This window comes from Thunnus albacares, chromosome 13 (genome assembly GCF_914725855.1).
Source record: "Thunnus albacares chromosome 13, fThuAlb1.1, whole genome shotgun sequence".
Classification (NCBI taxonomy): Eukaryota; Metazoa; Chordata; class Actinopteri; order Scombriformes; family Scombridae; genus Thunnus; species Thunnus albacares.
The window spans coordinates 9,379,761-9,401,301 of record NC_058118.1 but is presented as its reverse complement, the minus strand read 5'-3'; the positions used below and the strand labels follow the sequence as shown (position 1 = coordinate 9,401,301).

Below are 21,541 nucleotides of genomic sequence, written 5' to 3'. Positions count from 1 at the left end.
GAAATCGAGACTTGTATTTCAACTCTAAAATTAAAGTGGACACACATCCATGCATGAACCAGTATTGTGCACACTTTTTCCAGTACGTTCTTTGAACTCTCTGCTCGTCAGTGAATGGCTGTTTAGTGAAGGTGCCCCCCATTGTACATTTAAATCTTTGTCCCACTGTACATTGAAAGCCTTTTTTCACATACAGTGCAATGAATGTTTCAGTTAGAGGTATGGAATATGTGTGGTCAGCCCGTTCTCCCCTCACCCAAACACGATAACGTCCAGCAACAGGTTCCACTTGAAAATACAGTTATGCAGATTGCTTCCTCTGATTTATTTCCAGCTTTGGATAAGGACGACTCCGATTCTCCAAAGGTAAGCTCCTCCGTGATAGGAAGACTGAGTCAACAACATAGAAGTTGATCATGTTTTTAGCTTGTTTTCCTTTGTAATATGACGAATTTCACAAATCGCTCTTGAATTAGGAGTCGAGTTTATGTATTACTTGAAAAATTATTATGGAAGTCTTGAACGAATAAACTTATTTATAATATGAGAAACTGCTGGTCAGTTACATTTTAATGTACTATCTGCCCTTATATACTGTATGTAAAATACACATGATGAAAGAATACTGGTTAATAACTATAGCAGTTTTCCTTCTGAAAAATCCATAGTGAAAAATTACAGAGAAGGTTATGCCAGATTGTGATACGCACTTGGAAAGCTACTTTATGCATTTTTAGTATATTTAAAGGGTATTTCTAAGTCAATATTTCAAAACAAAATATTATTTGAAAGTCTTACATGTGCAAACACTTCTGATTTCATCCGCCTGCTTCCTTGATAAGACTAGTGAGTAATGTTCATGGCAGGAATGGGAGGCAAGGGAGAAAGGGAGAGAGACCAATACAATCAGTTATTAGTCACCAATGAAAACATTCTTCCTGACTATTTATTGTTAGTATGTCTTTCCACAGAAATGGGAGACTGGTCCATTCTTGGCCGCTTCCTAACGGAGGTTCAAAACCATTCCACGGTCATTGGGAAGATATGGCTGACAATGCTGCTCATCTTCCGCATCTTGCTTGTGGCACTGGTTGGGGATGCTGTCTACAGTGATGAGCAGTCCAAGTTTACCTGCAACACCCTTCAGCCTGGATGCAATAATGTCTGCTATGACACTTTTGCTCCTGTCTCACACTTGCGATTTTGGGTCTTTCAGATTGTTCTTGTCTCCACACCTTCTATTTTCTACGTTGTCTATGTATTGCAAAAAATCACCAAGAATGAAAAGACAGACATTAAGAAGGTTGAAGTTGTAACCAGCTCCTCGCCTGCACTCAAGAGGGACAAATATATAGAAGGAGATAAGGAGACAACACTGGAAGTTGGCAGTCTTTATAACACCACCTGTAACACTGAGGACTGGAGCTCACAGGAGGATGAGTGTGAGGAGAAGAGTCAGCTAGAAGAAGAAAAGAGAGAAGTAGGAAAAGACCCCACCCAGCTTTCCAGCCAAGTACTACTTATCTACATCATACATGTTTTGCTGCGCTCCATCATGGAGATAATCTTCCTTATTGGGCAGTATTACCTGTTTGGATTTGAAGTCCCACACCTTTTCCGCTGTGAAACCTACCCCTGTCCACACCGAACTGACTGCTTTGTGTCTCGAGCAACAGAAAAGACCATCTTTCTCAACTTCATGTTCAGTGTCAGTCTAGGTTGCATCATCTTGAACATTGTGGAGCTGCATTATCTAGGCTGGATTTATATTCTCAGAGTACTGTTCTCTGCATGCTTCACATGCTGTGACGCAGATAGTAACCCTGTGCAGGAGGTGGAATTATATTCTGACAGCAACCCACTGCTGCTTGAGCTCAAACACTCTTTACGTGGCAGGGTCGTCCTGCAGACCACCTCTACCATGTCCCGGGACAAGAGCAGTGGTGTCCCAACCCAGGCCCCGACCATCTCCTTTGAGACAGACTCTACACTGGAGTGCACTTCGAAGAGAAACACAGATGAAAAGGAACGCACCAAGACCAGACCGTTCAGTATGCCAAAAATAGGAAGAGGCAAAAAGTCATGGCTATAAATTCTTTCAAACTATATTTTTCTTTTGCTTTATATATATTTCTTTTCACCTTTGAATGCACTTGTGTATCTTAAAATTGATTTATATTGAAATCTTTTTGGGACGGATCAGTTTAAGTAAGCTATGAATTTAGCAATTATTAAGAGTTCCGTGATAACACATACAATGTCATGAGCAGACTGTGAGCGATTCAGTGTTTCTAGCCTCAGAAATTTTCAACTCTGTAAGTGTACTCAGCATTAATAAGCTGAAACTTTGGAATGATTTGGAGATGATGCAATTTGTTTGCCATTCTTGGTTTATCTGGTGGAAAATAACTGTAGAGGGAACCACTGATATAAAAATGTAGTGCAGCATTTATGAAAATGTTTCTGTAAATAAAGTCAAATTAATGTATTTGCTGTGCTTTATGCATACCTTATGTCTACACTTCCACTACCATTGTTAAAGAAACAAGGATTATATTATATTATATTATTGTCTAAAGATCAACAGCTTCATACTGGTCTGTTAAACAGCAATGCACAAAGATTCTGATTTGGTTTAGCTATTCTCGTTGTTTTATCCATCCAAATTTTGCAGCAAAAAGCCAAATTGAAACACCCAAAACAATGGAAGGTAACTTGTATTGTAACCTGTACAATACCTGTGCCATAGAGTGGGACAAAAGGCTTTATATTGCCTACTGTGGCCTGAAAAACCTTCTTGCTGTGCTACATGGCAATTATGTCTCTGATAATATGTGAAATCTTCTAGAGATGCTCACATTTTAGAATCATGATTTGAGCTGAAATTTAATTAATGTAATCAACAATATAAACTGGTATCACACAAACATTTAAAATATTTTTTTTATATTATCAAATGTAAAATCCTGGCAGTATTTACCTGTACCTGTTCCAGTAAGTGAGGAGACCAGGAGGGGTCACTGCTGTCCGGTTTACACTAATGTTGCCTTCATGTGCTGTTGGAATGACTAAAATTTAGAGCATTTTTACAAAATACCAAGTTCTGTTTTCACTTGTTGTGGTTAGTTGTCACGCATTTTTTCCCTTATTTTTAAATTCGTAATCATAGCATTTGAGTGATAGCTTATTGGCATTAAGGATCTTATTTCAGTTTCTACAAATTATTTTTAATTTACACCTACAACTTTGTTTTGCTTGTAAAACGAATTAATTTATTCATGCTTTCATTGTTGTGCGAAATGTACTGCTAACTTCATGTTGTTTTGATTAAAAGCACGAATACGAGATTAGTTGTATCACTAGCTCGTTTATTTCTGACCACACTTATCGGAAGTCGGAGCTTACATCAAGCATTTGAAGGCGTCACAAGTACATCACAGTACAGTTTCCTCGCACCTACTGTCAATTCCAGGGAAGAAAATGCTGAAAATTTCAAGAAACTCAACACAATGTCATGAGTCTGCAATTACAGGTAAGTGACTATCATGTCTGCTACCAGCGTTTACAGTCTGTAATTTTACATTAATTGCATTTTTACACTCTCTACTGAAAGTGTTCCCTAAGGGCACCGGTGGTAGAGAATGAGGGCAAAGCAGCTTAAAGGGAGAGCATTACGGCCAAGCTGTGGTCTAGTCGCAGCGTCAACCTAGTTATAGCTACTGTATGTATAGTAAGTTCAGTAAAGCTAAAAAGAAATTGTAATGTTCCTCACTGCCTGTTAAAAGTCACCACGACAATATTCATATAACTGTCAAGTGCTGTAAAGTGATTGTAATATCTGTTCGGTTTTTACATGACCTCAGGAGATGTGATTAAGTGTGGATTAAGTGCGAATTTACTGTTTATGGATTCACTAAAACAAAGCATGGTTGCTTGGCTGTGCGCCTGCAGGGTATGCAACTTCAATAGAGAATCTCATGCTCAAATGTCTCATGTCCTGCATCACTTTAATGGCAGGGCCGATTCTAGGATCACACCTTTAGGGGGGCTGAGCCCCTAATGAGAATTTGACATGCATACTGTGCCTTCTAAAAGTGTTCACCAGCCCTGCCAAATAACGAGTTTTACACCACAAAATATTTTTTTAAGAAAATTAAAAATGGAATATGCTGTTTGCAATAGTATTCAACCCCTTTCACTTTAGCAAACCTCAGTTCAATTAGGTAAACAATGTTACCTTTAGAAACTACCTTATTAGAGAGGACCATCGGTTAATGAAATCTGAGGCAAGGACTCAGTCATAATGACCAGAACTGTCTAACTAAAAAAAAGGCAGATATGACTAGAAATGAACAAAACATTATAAATTTCTCCTCCACCATATCATCAAGCAATGAAAGAAGCATCATACAATACAGACATCCCTCCAAGCTGTGCACCTGGGCAAGAAGCAAACTAGTAAGAGACAATCTGAAACCAAAAACAACTTAGAAAAAGTTCAGTGGCTGCAATAAGAGAAAGAGTGCATGAGTCATATTTTCTGTTCCAATGCTTCAATTCACTGTCCATAAATGTTCTGTAATTATACCATAAGGCCCAATTCTGTCAGAATAAGAAACATTGTGACTACATTAACTAAAATAATAAAATGCATCAGTTGGCTGATAAGCTGGCAGGTGTGCAAACAGAATAGCCATGGATGTATAATAAGAGCTGGATAGGGTGCAGTGAAAAATTCCCCTGCGGCCCAAAAAGGATTTTCCCCATAGACCACCATTGTAAAACAGACATCTGTAAAACTGTTTACAGGACACCTCGAACTGCAAACAACGTCAATTATGACTCTTTCTATTATGAACTTTTGATTCATGGAGGTTTTATATTTGTAAAACTTTCCTCAAGCCGAGAAAAGCGATTTAAAAATCTGTGACGTCATCACAATGTAAAGTGCTGAGCGGGGCTGAGCGGGAACTCGCGGGTGGGGCCAGCGGGAGAAACACTACTGCGCATATTCAGTGGGCCGCACAACGTGGAAGCAAACCCGGAAGCTAGAAACTTTTTTTGGTGTATGCGCCAGGCAAGCAATTCCTATAGGACTGAATGGGCACCATTTTTAGTCCTGTATCCAGCTCTTATAATACATCCATGAGAATAGCTCAGACAGCCAACATTAGCTGATAATCTCTGAGCTAGCTGGCTAACATCAGTTGATGTTCTTTGACATTATTCATACCATGGATCTATAACCAGAGACTTTCTAAATCTTAAATCAACTTTGCTATAACAACGTTAACTAACTTTAACGGTACCAACACAAATGACATACATGCACTGCCATGTTTAAAGTCTGAAATGAGAAAATTTACAAGCAAGCTAGCTCAGAGATGATCTGACGTTAGCTAACTAGCTAGCTAGCTTATGAGCTGGTTAATAAAGTTGATGTCTGAAACTACCAAGCAGTTATCATCATGGCTTGTTCTGAAACATCAGTGACTGATAACTTCCTCACCTCTAAGCCTTACGTTAAAATTATGCTGATACATCACCAAATACATTGAATCAGCTGCACAGTAATAATGACCTGTTTGACCCAACATTCTCTGAAGAACATTCATCAATTTTATTTGCTAATGTTTCAACTTGTGTTTTCCTGCACCATGAAATCCTAAATTCACTACCTAGCTACATTTCATGTGCTCAGTTTGAAACTATGGGTGAGTAGGAAGTGTAGAACGGTGCTGATTTTCAATTTACAAGCATTTAAGCCCTCAGACAAGTTTGCAAAATCTAACATTAGAGGGCTAAAATGATTTCAGAAGATAATAATAATAATAATAATTATTATTTTTATAGGGGTGTTTAGATTAAATTTAGGTGCGCTTGACAACCCCTAAAATCTAAGTCTAAAATCGCCAGCATTTAATGAGAAAGAGAGCAAGACAGAGAAGGTCAAAGCTCTTCCAAACAGTGCTTGTATATAGGGCAGCTTCAAATGTATAGGGACATGGGCCTATGTATCACTGTCATACTGTGAGAATAGAAAAAGAATGAATAGTGTGTCCATTTTTCTTGGTCATTTCCTTTTTAGAAACCATGATGCATCATTCGATGATTTCAATTCCTTTACACAGATCTGTCACAGTATACTTTTCTCCTGATTGTGAATGACTTTGATTGTGTTGATGTTTTGAACCACTAAATTAGATGGTTGTATTATGATCTCAGAGGATTTTCTTAATTTTGTCCTTTTTTCTCTTTCCTACAGACTACATTATAAGGGGTTTGGACGTACAGTAGAACCTTTCAGGTGCTTTTATGAGACCACCTCTTAATAATTTATATGAAACTGATCTTTTTTTGCTGTAAACAATTCAAACTGGTAAAAGACTCCAGCAAAAGTCAAGCATGTTTCACCTAATTAAGAAAGACAAGGAGAAGGAGAAGGATTTGGGCAAGATTCAGAAGAAAGACAAGAAAGAGAAGAAAGAGCGGATGTCCCAGGCAGAGTTAAAGAGTCTGGAAGAGATGAGCATACGAAGAGGCTTCTTCCACCTCAATCGAGGGAGCTCTAAGAGAGACTCTAGGAGCAAGTTGGAGATCTCTAGCCCTATCCCAATTAAGGTCGCTAGCAACATGGAGCTCAGCCTGACAAATGTGGAGGCTGAGCGCCTCCAAAACTGCAACACGCAGGGGCAGGATGTGGCGCAAATAAGTGCAAGTACCTCTGGTGAGGACGTGAAGGGAAATGACCTGGAACATCGTCACAGCTCTGTAAAAGAGAGAGCAGCTAAGTTTGGAGAATTGGCCAAATCAAATTCTATGATAGGCCAAAGGCATGTCTCTTTTTCCCTGAAGAGCAAAGAGGAAAATACTTTTGATACTTCTAGTCTCTCTGGGCAGAATTTGGAAAAATTGTCTCAAGGAACCAACTCACAAAGCGTCAACATGGTTCACATTCCTGAGATGGTGGAAAAGACCTTCCCTGGTGCAGACCTACAGTTGCCTATGCTTGCTGCTCCACCAATACCAGATCCAAGAGAGCTGGAGCTACAGCGGCGCAACACAGGGGATTTTGGCTTCTCTTTGCGGAGGACCACCATGCTTGACAGGCAGCCTGATGGAGGAGTGTGTCGGCGCGTGGTACACTTTGCTGAACCAGGTGCTGGGACCAAAGATTGGGCTCTGGGCCTGGTCCCAGGAGACAGGCTGGTGGAAATCAATGGGAACAATGTGGAGAACAAGAGCAGGGATGAGATAGTGGAGATGATCCGTCAATCTGGAGATTCAGTCCGGTTAAAAGTGCAGCCGATTTTGGAACTGAGTGAGTTGAACCGCAGCTGGCTGAGGACCATGCAAGGCCTGCACAAAGAAGTCTTTGATGTAAGTAGTACTGTTGAATTATTTTCAGTCCACTAAGCAAATAAATTATAACATGCAAACACAAAGTCCACATTTTTTTGATTCTGTTTCTTCAGTGTAATTTGATACCCACAGAGCTGCTTTTTTGTAGGCTATAATTTTGCTTTGGATCTTGTGACAATGGTGTGAGAAAGTTAATACATTATCTGTCTATGGCACTGTATATGTATATATATGTATATGTATATACATTATTTTTAGACACATTTTGAATCATCTGTGTTTTGAAATGCTTATAGGGTCATTTCAAGAAATCGATATATAACTTTTGAAAATTAATCTCCATATTTGCAGTGAGAAACCGAGTTTGTGTCGTTCTGGGTCCTATGGATGTCTATTGTTTGGGTTTTAAATACATGTATACCTGGTGTAAAAGTTGTTCCCAACTCCGTTTGCTGTATATGGAAGCCTTTTGTCTTATTTTGGTATTTCTTTCTAAGAAGGGTTTCGGGTTAAAGATGTCTGGACCCTGGGTGGAGCTGTAATGACACTGGCAATGTGCTTTTGTGCTTGTATGTATTGGGGTGTGTGTGTGTGTGTGTGTTTTGAAAGAGAGAATGTGTTCTGGTGTATATATAATCCCCTCTCCCTCCCCCAGTCCTTTGACACCAAACAATGGGACGCTGAAGGAGACAACGGCCCAAACGCCACCACAGCCCATGGCCATATGGTCTTGTAAGACTTGGCTGGCAGCCCATTCAATTCTTTTTGCTCGGATAATCATGTGCAACAAGTAGAGGAGCGTCAAGTTAAACTCTTTATTAGCCAGCACAACAAACACCTGAATTTAATGAGTGGGTGATCATGAAGTGGCCCATACTGTATGTTTACCAGAGTTTAGTCAGGGGCTTTAGGGCTAGGCATGTTTTTGCTTTTTATAAAAATGCATTCAGTGTGTAGACTTAGGTTTTATTCCATAGTCTTCAAATTAGACATTTAGACAATTTTAGTGATACCCAAATTGAGACTAGATTAGACTAGAATAGAGACGCCGTAGTAATATGCTCAAGTATATTAGTTACACTATAAAGATAGACTTACATGTAAAAAGGAGCTCACACTAGTGTAAATTCAGTGTAAAACTGAAAGCAAAATACTATTAGATATGATTAAACCTCGCCAATCAAAACAATATTATAATATGGTATTTTGCCTGTTGAACAGCTCTATCTTAGATAAATTATTTATATATGGGTGTATTTGGGCAGCACCGCACAGTTATAAGATACATATTTATTCAGAATGATAATGTACAAGAATGATGAAGAATGAGAAGAGCATGGATATCACAGGATGGTACCCTAGGTGATGGATTTCTATAGGAATTATAAACTGACTGACTAATTAATGTACAGTTTTTGTGTGCTGATCATATCCAGACCTGGGCCAGATTTGCCTGGCTTGGTGGTAAAGTTGAATTCTTAACCCATTTTGTGAGGCCATACTTGGCTTGTTATTTTTGCCTGTGAATGTGATATAATAGGTGCACTGTGCAAGGCTGGTGTTTAGAAACTTGGGTCATTACAGCACTGGTGTCATTTTGTGAAGCTCACTTGTTTTGAGAAATATGTGCATCTTAGTGGTCTATATGTGCATCATCTAAGCTACCTTAGTTATCAGAAAATTAACATCTGATTTTAATGACAGGTGTCGTCCCTTTTGATTAGTGATCAAAAGATTAGGTTAAAGGCCCTGTTCACAGCCGCCATTAGAATGTGTCTTGGGTGATCTGATCATAAGTCTACAGCTTTAAGTACAGGTGTGAATGAGCCCAAGATGCATTAAGGATGCAATGAGATCCGATTGCTCAGACCACATTTGGAGGTGGCCACATTGTTTTAGCAGTGTGTACACAATGTGTCCTGGGCCACATTGAAGGATTGCCTACTCAACTGTGTAGTAGTCATAGTGTAGTTGTCGCTGTCTGTCTCTCCTTTGCTCTGCTCCGTGTGTGTGGCTCCAGAGGGGCTGATCCCCGCCCTTGGTGGAACACAGAGAGCAGAGGAGAGGAGAGAAACCTAGTGCAAGCATAATTCAATTCAATTCAATTTTATTTATATAGCACCAAATCAAAACAAAAGTTATCTCAAGGCACTTTTCACATAAAGCAGGTCTAGACTGTACTCTTTAATTTACAGATACCCGACAATTCCCCCATGAGCAAGCACTTGGCGACAGTGGCAAGAAAAAACTCCCCTTTAACGGGAAGAAACCTCAAGCAGAACCGGGCAAACTCGACTTATTGTTGTTATAAACCATAAATGACAGCAAAATGCAGTAGAGACTATGTTTATTTATGTTATTTACCTAATTTATGTGCACTCATTTCATTTCAGCTCAGTGTGAGAGTGTCTAATGCATTGCAAACAGAAATGATGTACGTGTTTATTTGCATATAGAGTGAAGAAGTGAGATCCGATCACAAGTGGTCACTCGAGACGCATGTGGAGATGCATTCTAATGCCTGGTGTGAGCTGACGTACTTAGAGCTGTCCACTTGTGATTGAGTCACCCAAGACGCATGTTAATGCCAGGTGTGAACAGGGCCAAAGAAACTGAAATAGTGTGATGTCCTACATTCAACTTAGCGTGATGATCGTCATTAGACAGGCCATTTCAAAAAGCAAAAGCATTGTGCATGTGAGGCTGACCTAGAACCAACAGCACTATTAATAGGTGGTTATAATAAGATCTGGATTCTAGATCTAGAGCTCTGCAACACAGTTAGATACCATATGTGATGCCTTAGCATATTTTGCAAGTTTGCTTGCTTTACCTAAAGTAATGATTTGACATGTTATGAAATACACTTTTTCGCTTTTTGTGCCAAGTTAGATGAGAAGATCAATACCACCATCCTATCTATCTGTTAAGTATGATGCTACAGCCAGGAGACGGTTAGCTTAGCTTAGCAAGTGTGGAAGCAGAGGGAAACAGCTAGCTTGGCTCTTTCCAAAGGTAAAAAAATCCACCTACCAGCACCTCTAAAGCTCTATAGCTTTATGTAACTGAAGTGTAAAAACAAGAAGTCATGGTTTAACAGGGGTTTGCGTGCCTGACTATTTTTTGGCTTGGCACAGTGACTTCCTGGAGTTTTGTCATCACCATGAGGTTGCCAGGCGACCAGCAGTAATCTGCCTAACTGCAGGACTGCAATGAGAATACAATAATAAGGAGCCATTTGTTGAACAAAAAGTAACTGTTCAGGTTTGGTATCAGTTGAACACCTGCTCTCCCTCTGACTGCTGTCTCTTTCACTTTCTGTTTTATTATTACATGGTTTCTGATTACAGTACCGTCAGATGGTTTGCTTTAGGCTGCATAATACACTCCTCATCTTTACACATGAGTCTGTCTGCCTGTCAGAACAAAAGAAATCCCCTCACAATCGTAACTGCCTCTGGCACTAAATGAATATGATCCCAAACATTTGCTTGTTTGCTATTTAAAGTGTCAGTAGTAGTAGATCTCCTCTTATGAAAGAAATAACTATTAGATGTAGCCTTACATTTATTCTGGTTCAAAATGTAATTATTTCGTGGCTAGGCCAGATATGCACAGCTGAGCACATGAACCTTTTGTCCATTGGGTGGCAGCCACTGTCCACACTACACCAGGCCAGAACAACTATTCTTCTGTTTTGTCCCTTCTGTTCCATTTCCAAAGCTTTAAGCGTCATCTCTGATTCACTGCAAGCTCTTTAACGTAGGTTTTAGATCATGACTGGTGTTGTGAGTGAGTCTCAGAACAGTTGACATGTCATGATGACACCACTGGATAAAGATCATAAGGATCATAAGTTCATACAACAGAAACTAAGATTTAAAATGTTTTGAATACATTTGAACAATGTTATATTTTTATTTTTTTGCCAGGATTTCAGTGTCTGTTCAAAAAAAAAAGACTCAAAACAACCAAAACCAGATTGGTTGAAAACTAGAGGAGGATCAATAAATCCTGTGTGTTAAGTCCACTCTAAACAAGGTGCAAAATGAGGGCTCATACTATAAACTTTTACAGTTTATAAGGGAATCCTACTGTACTGTGTATGAGCAGGTGTGCAGTGTGTAAGTGGGGCTTTGGTCCTCTGTGTCTGCTTATTGTTGTCTCACAGACACTCTGAAGGGAGGGGCACTGCTAGACATACTATTTTCCAGCTGGTTGAGGTAAATCAATTAGTCAGAGGCATTATGAAACCAAGCTGAGATGCTATTTTGCGGGGCACTCTCAACAAGTCAGTGGTGCCAAATTTGGTACTGTTGTCCCTCAAACTGGATAGTTTCATTATGAACATCACACATTGTTGTAACCCAAGCTGGCAGTACCACTTTTCATTTTGAAAACATTGTTTAAATACTGTAAGGAAGCACATCAACAAACAAAAAAGCAGATCCTGTTAGTATCTCAATAATATCCCAGATCATACCCTTCAGGAGCTAATTTTACCTTTTTACATTTAATAACAGCATGATGTTGGCAAATATTTCATCTAATATCCCTGCATTGCTTATCTCGCATCCCATACATTTCCTGTCTTTCTGCAGACCAGACACAGTTTTATCATTAGGAAATTAGCAAATGGTGTAATCTCCTCCCCAAGCTGCCCATTTGAATTACATCATCCCCATTTCCAGTGGGGGGATGTCAGTAGAGAGTAACATGGGTGTGGATTAGAAAGAGGGGGGCTTCCAAGGATAAAGCTGTTTGGTTCATGATAGAGGCTTCAGATGTTATTTTTCCTCCCCTCTATTCTTAAAATACATTTAATATTTAATACTAAATAAGTTTCTCCTCGCACATGGAGTGACACCAGTTTCAAACTGTGACCTCTTATGTAGGCTTTTAAGGACCAGTGTGTAAGATTTAGGGGGATCTATTGGAACAAATGGAATGTAATATTTATATGTTTTAATTAGTGTATAATCACCTAACAATAAGAATTGTTGTGTTTTTGTTACCTTAGAATGAGACTTTACATCCACATAGGGAGCAGGTCCTCTTCCACGGAGCCTGCCATGTTGTTCCACCATGTGTCTACAGTAGACCAGAAAGGACAAACTAAACACCGGCTCTAGAGTGGGCCTTTGCGTTTTTCAAGAGTTTTGCAGATATCACACATTCTCCTACATGCTTGGAAGGGGAGGGGAGGTGGAGGGGTATTGAGTTTGTTGCAATCTGCAACCTCACCACTAGATACCACTAAATCCTACACACTGGTCCTTTAAGTTTGTCAGCTGAAGTGACTAATTTGACTGTGGGTTGTCATAATAAGGCAGACATGCTCAACATTCTTGGGTTTTGTGACTAATTGCATGTCTGCCAGTTAACATAGACATAGACACTTGTCAGCCATAAGCATACGCTAGAGCATCATTGTTTGTTTTATGATACTTTTAGTAGAGTCACCACTAACAGATACACTGCATTGCTGTTTTATTGAGACAATGAATGTGTGCCTTATCAGTGTTTGGTGTTAGTACTTTTAAATCTCATGGGATCACACCTGTTTAAATTTGATGCTTCTAAATGATGTCTATGTGGCCCACTTTCAGTCAGAAGTTCTGATTTTCAGGCCTATTTATTATTACTGAGTAAAATCTGGGTCACATCCTGAAGTTTTATAAGGCTGGACTGCAGAGTCTGATGTGCCATGATTCATTTCTGCTCTTAGTTCACAAAGCACGGACACTGGTCAAATGTCTCATGTGATTTCTGACTTATATTCTTGGAATGCAGAGTATGGAGATTTTAATCATTCCCTCAATAAATATAATACTTTTATTTCAAGATTAATGTAGGATTTTTCAGTTGTATCTTCATCTTGTTCTTTTTGGTCTCCCCTTATAAATGGGAACTACAACTCAGATAAAAAAAAAAAAAGCTTAGATAAATAAGAAATAGCAGATATTGTGGACAAACTAAGAATAATATATGCTGTATTTGTATACATCATGCATGTCATATTCATGTACTTATATTATTTTAAATATATTTTATTACAACATATTTATAAGAATGTGTGAAACTCCAGCTGACACTACACGAGAGTTTACACAAGAGTTGAACAGACTTTATTGTATGGGGAGATTCAGTCTCGGAACTATTGGCTATCATCTGAGTAGATATCTCCATTCATATGCAGAGATTAGGGAAGAATTAACTGGGTCAGAATCAGCAGTGTTTATGGTGTATAGAGTTCTTAATCTTTGGTCTGCTCTAACCATGTGTAGACAAACAGCCGACACGATGCTGTGTCCCAGTAACTGACTCTGGGGATTAGCAAACTGTACTAGATAGACCAGCTAGGCTGTTGGTTTTGCTGGGTCCTGCTGAGAGCTATTATGTGAACTTCTAAGCTTACCGTGTGGAAGAAATGCCTTATAGCAGATTATAGATTTTTGCAGGAAGGCTCTATTTTAGCACATTCGATTGCAATTAAAATAGAAAAAAACCTAACAAAAAATGTTGGAAGTTGGTTGGACTTTGCTTCTGATGATTCTGAAAGAGGTAGTTCATCCAATTACCATCCAACAGCCAATTACTATCACTTTGTACTTTGTTCATAGGAACTCCTTATTTGATAAATGAAACTGTTAATGAGTTTGAAGGGGAAGAGAATGTGCCAAGATTGGATTAGCTCATGCCCAGCCAAGCCTGTTGCTGCATTTCCGTGTTTTCCCTGTGTAGCTACATTCATCGTCACCAATGAACTGAATGCTTACCTCCCAATAACATAAAAAACTCAACTGGTTTTACAGCAATGCAGTTTTGACAGATCTTTCACTTTAAGCCATCTCTTGAAGCATTTTGTTTTGATTGGGCAAGCAGTATAATTTGCAAAATCCTATCTGACTGGTCTGTGACTCATTTTAAAATGCTTAAAATCTTGATTTACACTTTAGTACAGATAAACATGAAATTAGTTGGATTTGTGGTATATCTCGGCTTAGGTCCTGCAACCACTGCTTTGAGCTACATTCTGCATTGTGCAACATCTTAAATTTAGGTCAGTCGTGTGCCTAAGCAAAACCTTCTGTGAAACAGAGAAACCAATACATTGGTTCATAGCTCCCTCTTGTGGTTTAAAAGGCATACTGATGAACATGACTAATCCCTCTGTAGCTGTTGAGGAGCCAATTCGGGCATGAAATGTTCTTTTTCTAAGTGTAATAAAGAAAAATAAATTAAATGGAGCTTTGACTGCAGAGAATGGCTTCACAGGCTGACCTTACACTGTGCAAATAATAATGTGTCATCCTCACATTGAAACAAATTACTTAACTTGGCGTCTTGGAGGGCAATGGAAGATTAAATAAGCTTTCATTCCATTTTATGTCTGTGTGGAGTAGGCAATCCTTGCACTTACTACTGCGCCATATACCTTTTTTTATCACCAGACAATCTCTTAATTGCATTATTGTAGTTGTGTTTACCTCAGGGGTATATAAAAGTTTGTATAGCACCTGATGCGGTATACTCCCTCCGTGATTCCGTCAACAGGAGAAGAGAGTGGCAGGGAAAAGTGGCAGTGGTAATCGGTGTGGTTCTGCAACTTCTATTTATAACCCTCCTTTATTTCAGCAGCTGTCCCTCTTCTATCTCCCTGCTCAGCTCCTCTCACATTACCCCCCTCCTCTGCCCACACCACATCTTTACTGTGCTGACTGTGACCCCGCCCTCGAGGCTGCCCTCCCACTCACACTGGACTAGTGAGTGTGTGCTCTTTGCGGACCCAGGTCTTAACCCCCCTTGGCCCTGACTGCACTGCTCCAGTGACGGAGTGAAGATTGGAAGGTTAACCAGGCCTAGAGAGAAGGTAATGGGCTCAGGCCTCTGGTGGACTGTGTGTGTGGTGAGCAGTGTGATCTGCTCAGGGTGTACATGCTCTGCTTAGCAGTTCCATTTGGGCTCTGATGGCGTCTCAGAATGGCCTCCTTTGCAGCTGAAACTATTTATAGGAGTAGACTGATGAAAGCTGGGCAAGGGATGGTGAAACATTTCTCTGCGCAACTCATTTTGTTTTGACTCTTCAATGAGTAAAAGGCCAGTTTCTAGATTAAACTGTTTACGAAAAGTTGTGATAGGCATTTTATAAATGTGAGGAAGTTGCATGTTGCTTGGAAAGTAAGTGTAGTGATGTGTCCCAAGAATCCCAAGTATGCTTGTTGTTTCCTTTGTCAACTAACCAATTATATTGCTGTGTTTAATGTTGGCAACACTTACTTCAGTTGTGTACATAGTTACATAATAATGATTGATTTTGTGTCATCACTACAAATGAAAAAATGACCAGCATTGTATGTAACCATTTTAGTGTGTTGACTGAGGTAAAGGAGACCCATTAGCTAATCTTCAAAGAGTCCATGTTAAAAACATTTAAGCATACAATAATTCATAAATGATTTAACACATAATTGTTGACCACACCTATCATAGAAATACATGCATAAATACACACATATAATCTATATCCATTGGCACATATACTGTATGTACCTACATATACACATATTCATCTACATATGTTCACATATAATACCAATAGACTTCAAACCCACTGGAGATACAATACAATAGTGTGATGATAACTACATTTAAATCTTAAAATCAACAATCCAACTGTTGTACTGTTCTTGAGTGAGTTATTGTAATGAATTCCATAATTTAATGGTTCAGAAAATGAAAGTCTGTCTTCCCATTTCAGTTTTTATTTTTGGTAATTGGTGATTTTTATCTCTTATTCTTATGTTAACTTGATCATGTTCTAACAACAGTTTGTCCTTAATACTAACTGGCATTTTAAAGCTTTGAAATTTTGAAATTAGTGCAATAGAATGTCTCACATGCTCTACTACTGCAGACCATCCCACTATAATATGTAGTTCACTCACACCCTTTTCAAACCCACACATTAAGACCATTCTTGCTGTCTTGTTTAGTGTGATCCTGCAGTCTCCTCATATCTCTCGAGCTGCACTGCCCCACAGAGCACAGCAATAATTGATGTGACTATAGATTAGACTATGAAATATTACCTGAAGAATGTCTTTAGATAAAAACTTTGCAATTTGTCCAACCATTCCTGCCATTTTCATCACTCTTTTAGAAAGATCTGTAATATGAGCCGTCCATGAGAAATTGTTTTGTATTATACTCCCAATAATTTGTCTTGTGTAATCTCTTTAATTTGAACACTGCCATACATTAAGTACTATGGCTTCAATTTCTTCCTCTTTCTTGTAGTACATTTAATCATATTTTTTGTTTTATTTAATACCAATTTATTATTTTCCACCCATTTGATGACACATTTAAAATCATTTGATAAATATTCATGCAACTGAGTTTGTGATTCTGCTACTGCAGTGATGGTGGTATCATCTGCAAACATGTGTGCATGTGAGTTGGTGAACACTAAGGGAAGATCATTTGTGTATATAATAAACAACAATGGTCCGAGGCAACTCCCTTGTGGGATGACACAGGTAATCATACGTGCAGAAGAGAAGGAGCCATTAACATACTGTTTAAATAGGATTTCATCCAGTTGATAGCATTCTTACTGAAGCCATAATGAATTCATTTTTTAAGTAGAATTGTATGATCTATCAAATTGAATGCTGCAGTGAAGTCAAGAAGAAGTAGGGACACAAGTTTATCTTGATCAAGGGCCTTTAGCCATGAGGGGTGTATATATTGTATCGTTCACGATAATGTTGGTATATTTTTTAATATGATAAAAAAATCATATAATGACAATGGCAATATTCCAACTTGTTGATCTGATGACATCATACCGTTACACACAGCAACAACAAGCATGGCTGAAAGTAAAATTAACATTGCTTCCGGCTCCTCAGTGGAGGAATTAGTTCCAAAAAGGGGAGCACTTTCAGTAGTGTGGGAGTGGTTTGGTTACAAAAGATCAGATGTACAACAAACCAAGGTAATATGTAAGAAGTACAAGAAGACTATAACAACAAAAGGAGGCAAGTTATTTCACCACTGGTTCAGTATGAGGAGAGCCAAATATCCCGCAAGGAGTATTTTGTCATATCGTCAAGAATATCATTATCACAGAAATACCCTGAAATATCATGATATTATTTTAGGGTCATATCGTCCACCCCCTATTAGCCACTCATCCGTCATATGTATCAGTGCATGTTGAGCATGGGTTAGAAGGTTACTAGTTTCCATATATTTCTGAATGTACTTCTCTTTCCAAAAGTAAGCTAATTGGGTGAGTGTTGGGTGCAGTAAAAGCTATTCTAGCATCTTTAGGTGTGGGGCAAATTTCTGCATGTGTTCATTCTGTGGGAAACTTTCCATGTTGCAAAGATCCAATATATACTTTACAGGTCTTGTGAGTGTGTTTTCATGGCTCTTGTATGAAGAAAGCAAGCTGTCTGTTTCATCATGTTGTTCATGTCTTCTGTCCTCAGTGCTGCATGGTCCCACTGCCCTGTTGGTGTATGGGCTGTTGTGTGCAGAAAGCCAGTTCGCAGTACCCCACTGCTCACCCCTAAATTCCTATTCTTCATCACTCCGCACAGTACATCCTCCTCCTCCCGGCTGTCTCTTTTTCTGTTTCTCATCATTCCATACATTTATTCTCCACATCGCCCAGCTTGTTCCATGACTTCTGGCCTGTTACCATGGCGTACAAATCACGCTTTTCATTCTGGGAGCAAAAGGGAAGTCTTGCTTTTCTGTGTTTTTTGCCTTTTAGTTCATATCTGCATGTTGTTTCTTGCTGAATTTGTGAAATGTTCCTTTATGTTGATAGAGAAAAGCTTTGGTCCCAATCTGTGGTTTGATCTTTTTTTGTGTTGCTTCTCTTTGTGTAGGTTAAAGTTGAAAACAAGCCAGATGTAAGTGTTTTTTCACCCTGCATGCTTTTGGATAGTAATTCACATGATGCAAACTGTTTTTTGCACGGAAACAAATTAGGCTACTAATCATTATCACAACCTTCTGCAAGCTAAAGCCAATTTACCTTACCGTGGTCTTAGGAAGGTAGATAGCAATGTGGTGAATTTGGGAGTAGGTGATTACAAATACAGTTCTTAAAGATTAATTAACCGTTTGCTGATAGGGCTTGAGGTTCTTTATTCTCAGGGCAACTACTGTTCAGAGAATATATATACTTGTCACTTTTACAATATAGATTCTTTATTTTCTATTGTCATTTCTGAATTAAACAAAGCTAACAGTTTGCCCATAAACTCCAAAGTTAGAATTGAATGAGAATGCTTAATTAAATGGCCTGATTGCATATTCCAGCATGAGTGAGGTTTTTAATATAGACAAATGGAAATACACTCGCTGATATAATATATCAGAATAATCCTCCATACTGAGATTCTGAGCACAGAGCCTCCTGTTGAAATCTTTGACAGTTTATCTGCGTCAGCCATGGAAATAATCTACACTATTGTCATCTGCCTTGCTCTGTTTGTATCCAGTCTGATGTAGATAGTATTCAGCCTCAGGCAGTCACTAAACCTGAGCTAGACACAGGAAGTGGTCCAAAGTCAACTGTATCATCAGCTGAAGAGTCCAATAGTCACATTGCCATGGGTGGTCCAGAAGAGGACAAAAGCTCTAGTGGTAAAAAGGTGGTGAGGGTTGTGAGGAGAGTTGTCAGACGTGTGGTTCCTGCTGGGACGGAAGAGCAGAACCAGCCGGCTGTTTCTGAGGCTGCCAAGGCTACCGCTGCAGCAGAACCTGTGCTCAAAACGACTAAGGCTGCTAGTATGGAGAAGGATGATATCTCCATGGGCCTGACCAGCCTAATGGGCAGAAGTAGAACCAAGGAGCACCGGCCTCGCACCCGTACCCAGGACCGCAAAGAGGACATGAAAGAAGAGGTGAAGCAGGAGGAGGAGAAAGGAGAAGTAGAGAAAGAGGAGGAGAAACCTACTGTGGAAAAAACAGAGGATACCATACCCACATCTGTGCCCACTGCTACACAACCAAGCCCTGCACCACCAAAGTCCAACCCCCTCACCCCACCAGCTGGATTCATCCCTGCTCCCAAACCTGACCCTTTTGCCCCGCCTGCTGGTTTCATCCCTGCCCCCAAACAAAATCTGTTGACTCCTCCACCTGGCTTCATCCCTACCAGAAAATCCAGTCCGGTTCCCCCAAAACAGAATCCTCTGGCAAGACCACCAGGTTTCATCCCTGTTCCAAAAACAGACCCTCTGGCTCCTCCTGCAGGGTTCATCCCAAAGCCTCGCACATTTGCTGTAAAGAAACCAGAGGTACAGAGTGAAAGAAGTGCATGTTTGCTACTTAACCACTGGGTGGAGCATGCTGTGTGATAATAACAGACATTACAGCCCATATACATGCTCATATTGTTAAGCCTGAAAGACATCTTCAACTTTAGCAGACTTGTTTTTGGTTATGGATCATTGTGACTTTTTCTTACAGCTAGTATTATAATTAGACTCCATCTCATCTTTATCATTAACAACTGAATGTGACACCTTTTACTTTTTCTCCAAAGCACAAGTTGCTCTTTCTTTCTGACAAAAAATGAGCCTTGATATAATGAAGTCACCCTGGATAAGTGAAGGGAAGCAGGGTGCATGAACCAGCTCATGATCAGACTTCATCAGTGGGTATAAGGGTGTGCTCATGGCCTACACTCTGTCTGGTCAGTTGGAGTTGTCTATGAGCACTGAGCTGTGACTCATTACTGTCACTTTCTGCAAGCAGAGCATTGAAGTTGTGCTCTGACTGCTAGTAGACCACTGAGGCTTTAACAGTCTTTTAGGATGCTGTTTAAAGAAACAGGAATAACAATAAGAATTCAAATGATATTTGTATTGACAAATTTGTAGTTCATATCAATTAAACAACTGACAAGAGAACCAGGATCCCAGTAAATCATGTATCACCATGTTCAGCTTTTAGCTGGTACTTGAATAATTCAATTCAGCTTCAGCTAAATTTTTAATATTTATATTTTGACTTATGATAAGAATAGGAATTATAGTTCTCCTTTCAGTTTCAAAGTTGTACATGCTTCCATAGTCCCAGTTTCAATTTGTACCCCAGACAAGGTTATGTTTTTGTTGTGTTATTTAGTTTTTTGGCTTTTTGTCTATCAGCAGGCCATATGAACATTTTATCAACAGATGTCCATGAAATGTGGTGAACAGCTGGGCATTTGGCCATGGAGCCAGGGATTTGATTTTGGACATATGCATCCGATATTCTCACAGAGGGATATTTTGTTTTTCACTGTTTTAGGGAGAGATTTAGGTTTTGGACCGTAAGGGATTAAGTCTAGTGCATTTACTTTTCTGCTCTCAATGTAACTACACACAATCACATATCATGACTGTGCATCAAAATAACTAATTTCTGTTGTTGACAATTGCAGACATCAGTCATTACTATAGTTACATAGTACTATTACTAATAGTTAAATAGTAATAGTAATAACATTACTAATTACAGCTACACTTCCTGGAAAAATATCAGTGTGACATGTAGAGTAATTAATTTTCATTTTAGGCAGTGTATGGAGGTTTGTGGAATTCTAACTTGTAGTATATTAGGATACGGAAAAAAAGTGAAACAAAAAACTAGCATTGTAATGGCCTTCCTTAGCCTTAGTTTCACCTAAATATGAAATGAATCAATAATCATTTAATCTTGATTAAAAGAGTTTTTAGCAGCACAACCCCAACTTTATATATAATGCAAACAGTAGTTATGGGACATAACTAAAATTATTGATCCACACACCACAGCTGAATAAAATTACAGAGCATAAATGTCACAGAACTTTTGATTTATTATTTTTAAGGTGCTACTCTCAGATTCCTTGGATGCTGGTGCAGTTGTATGAGAATCAGATGAGACAGCCCAAATTTCTTATTTGAACCATTACTCTTTTGCTACAGCACTTAATGATCCAATTTTCTTTAATAGTCATTTTCTCTTACTCATTTCCTGATTGAATTAACTGGAAAATTAGTAGGACCAAACATCCCTTTAAGTTGGTTGTAGTTTTGGGTGTGTTAAATTAAATCCAAAGTCAAAAAGAAAATACACCAAGCTAAAACATAACTTTCATCCTCATTGTCATCTTCCCATAATT

General features: G+C 39.0%; 2 protein-coding genes across 8 annotated transcripts in view; both read left to right on the top strand.

Annotated features, from left to right (window-relative positions):
- The first annotated feature begins 893 nt into the window (after nt 1-893).
- LOC122995700 (gap junction delta-2 protein-like) lies at nt 894-2,521 on the top strand. The gene has a single exon (XM_044371040.1). It carries the CDS (start codon nt 974-976, stop codon nt 2,090-2,092), a length of 1,119 nt encoding a protein of 372 aa, XP_044226975.1. The 5' UTR covers nt 894-973; the 3' UTR covers nt 2,093-2,521.
- Nucleotides 2,522-15,130: 12,609 nt separating this feature from the next.
- LOC122994949 (unconventional myosin-XVIIIa-like) overlaps nt 15,131-21,541 on the top strand; it is a 56,562-nt gene continuing 50,151 nt past the window's right edge. For 6 of the 7 annotated variants that reach the window (XM_044369773.1, XM_044369771.1, XM_044369770.1 and 3 more), the window contains exons 1-4: nt 15,131-15,235; nt 17,865-18,116; nt 18,270-18,293; nt 18,888-19,688. In XM_044369773.1, coding sequence (XP_044225708.1) covers nt 18,078-18,116; nt 18,270-18,293; nt 18,888-19,688 — 864 coding nt within the window. In that variant the 5' untranslated portion in view covers nt 15,131-15,235; nt 17,865-18,077. The remainder of the gene's footprint in view (nt 15,236-17,864; nt 18,117-18,269; nt 18,294-18,887; nt 19,689-21,541) is intronic. The other variant, XM_044369772.1, reaches the window with a different exon arrangement.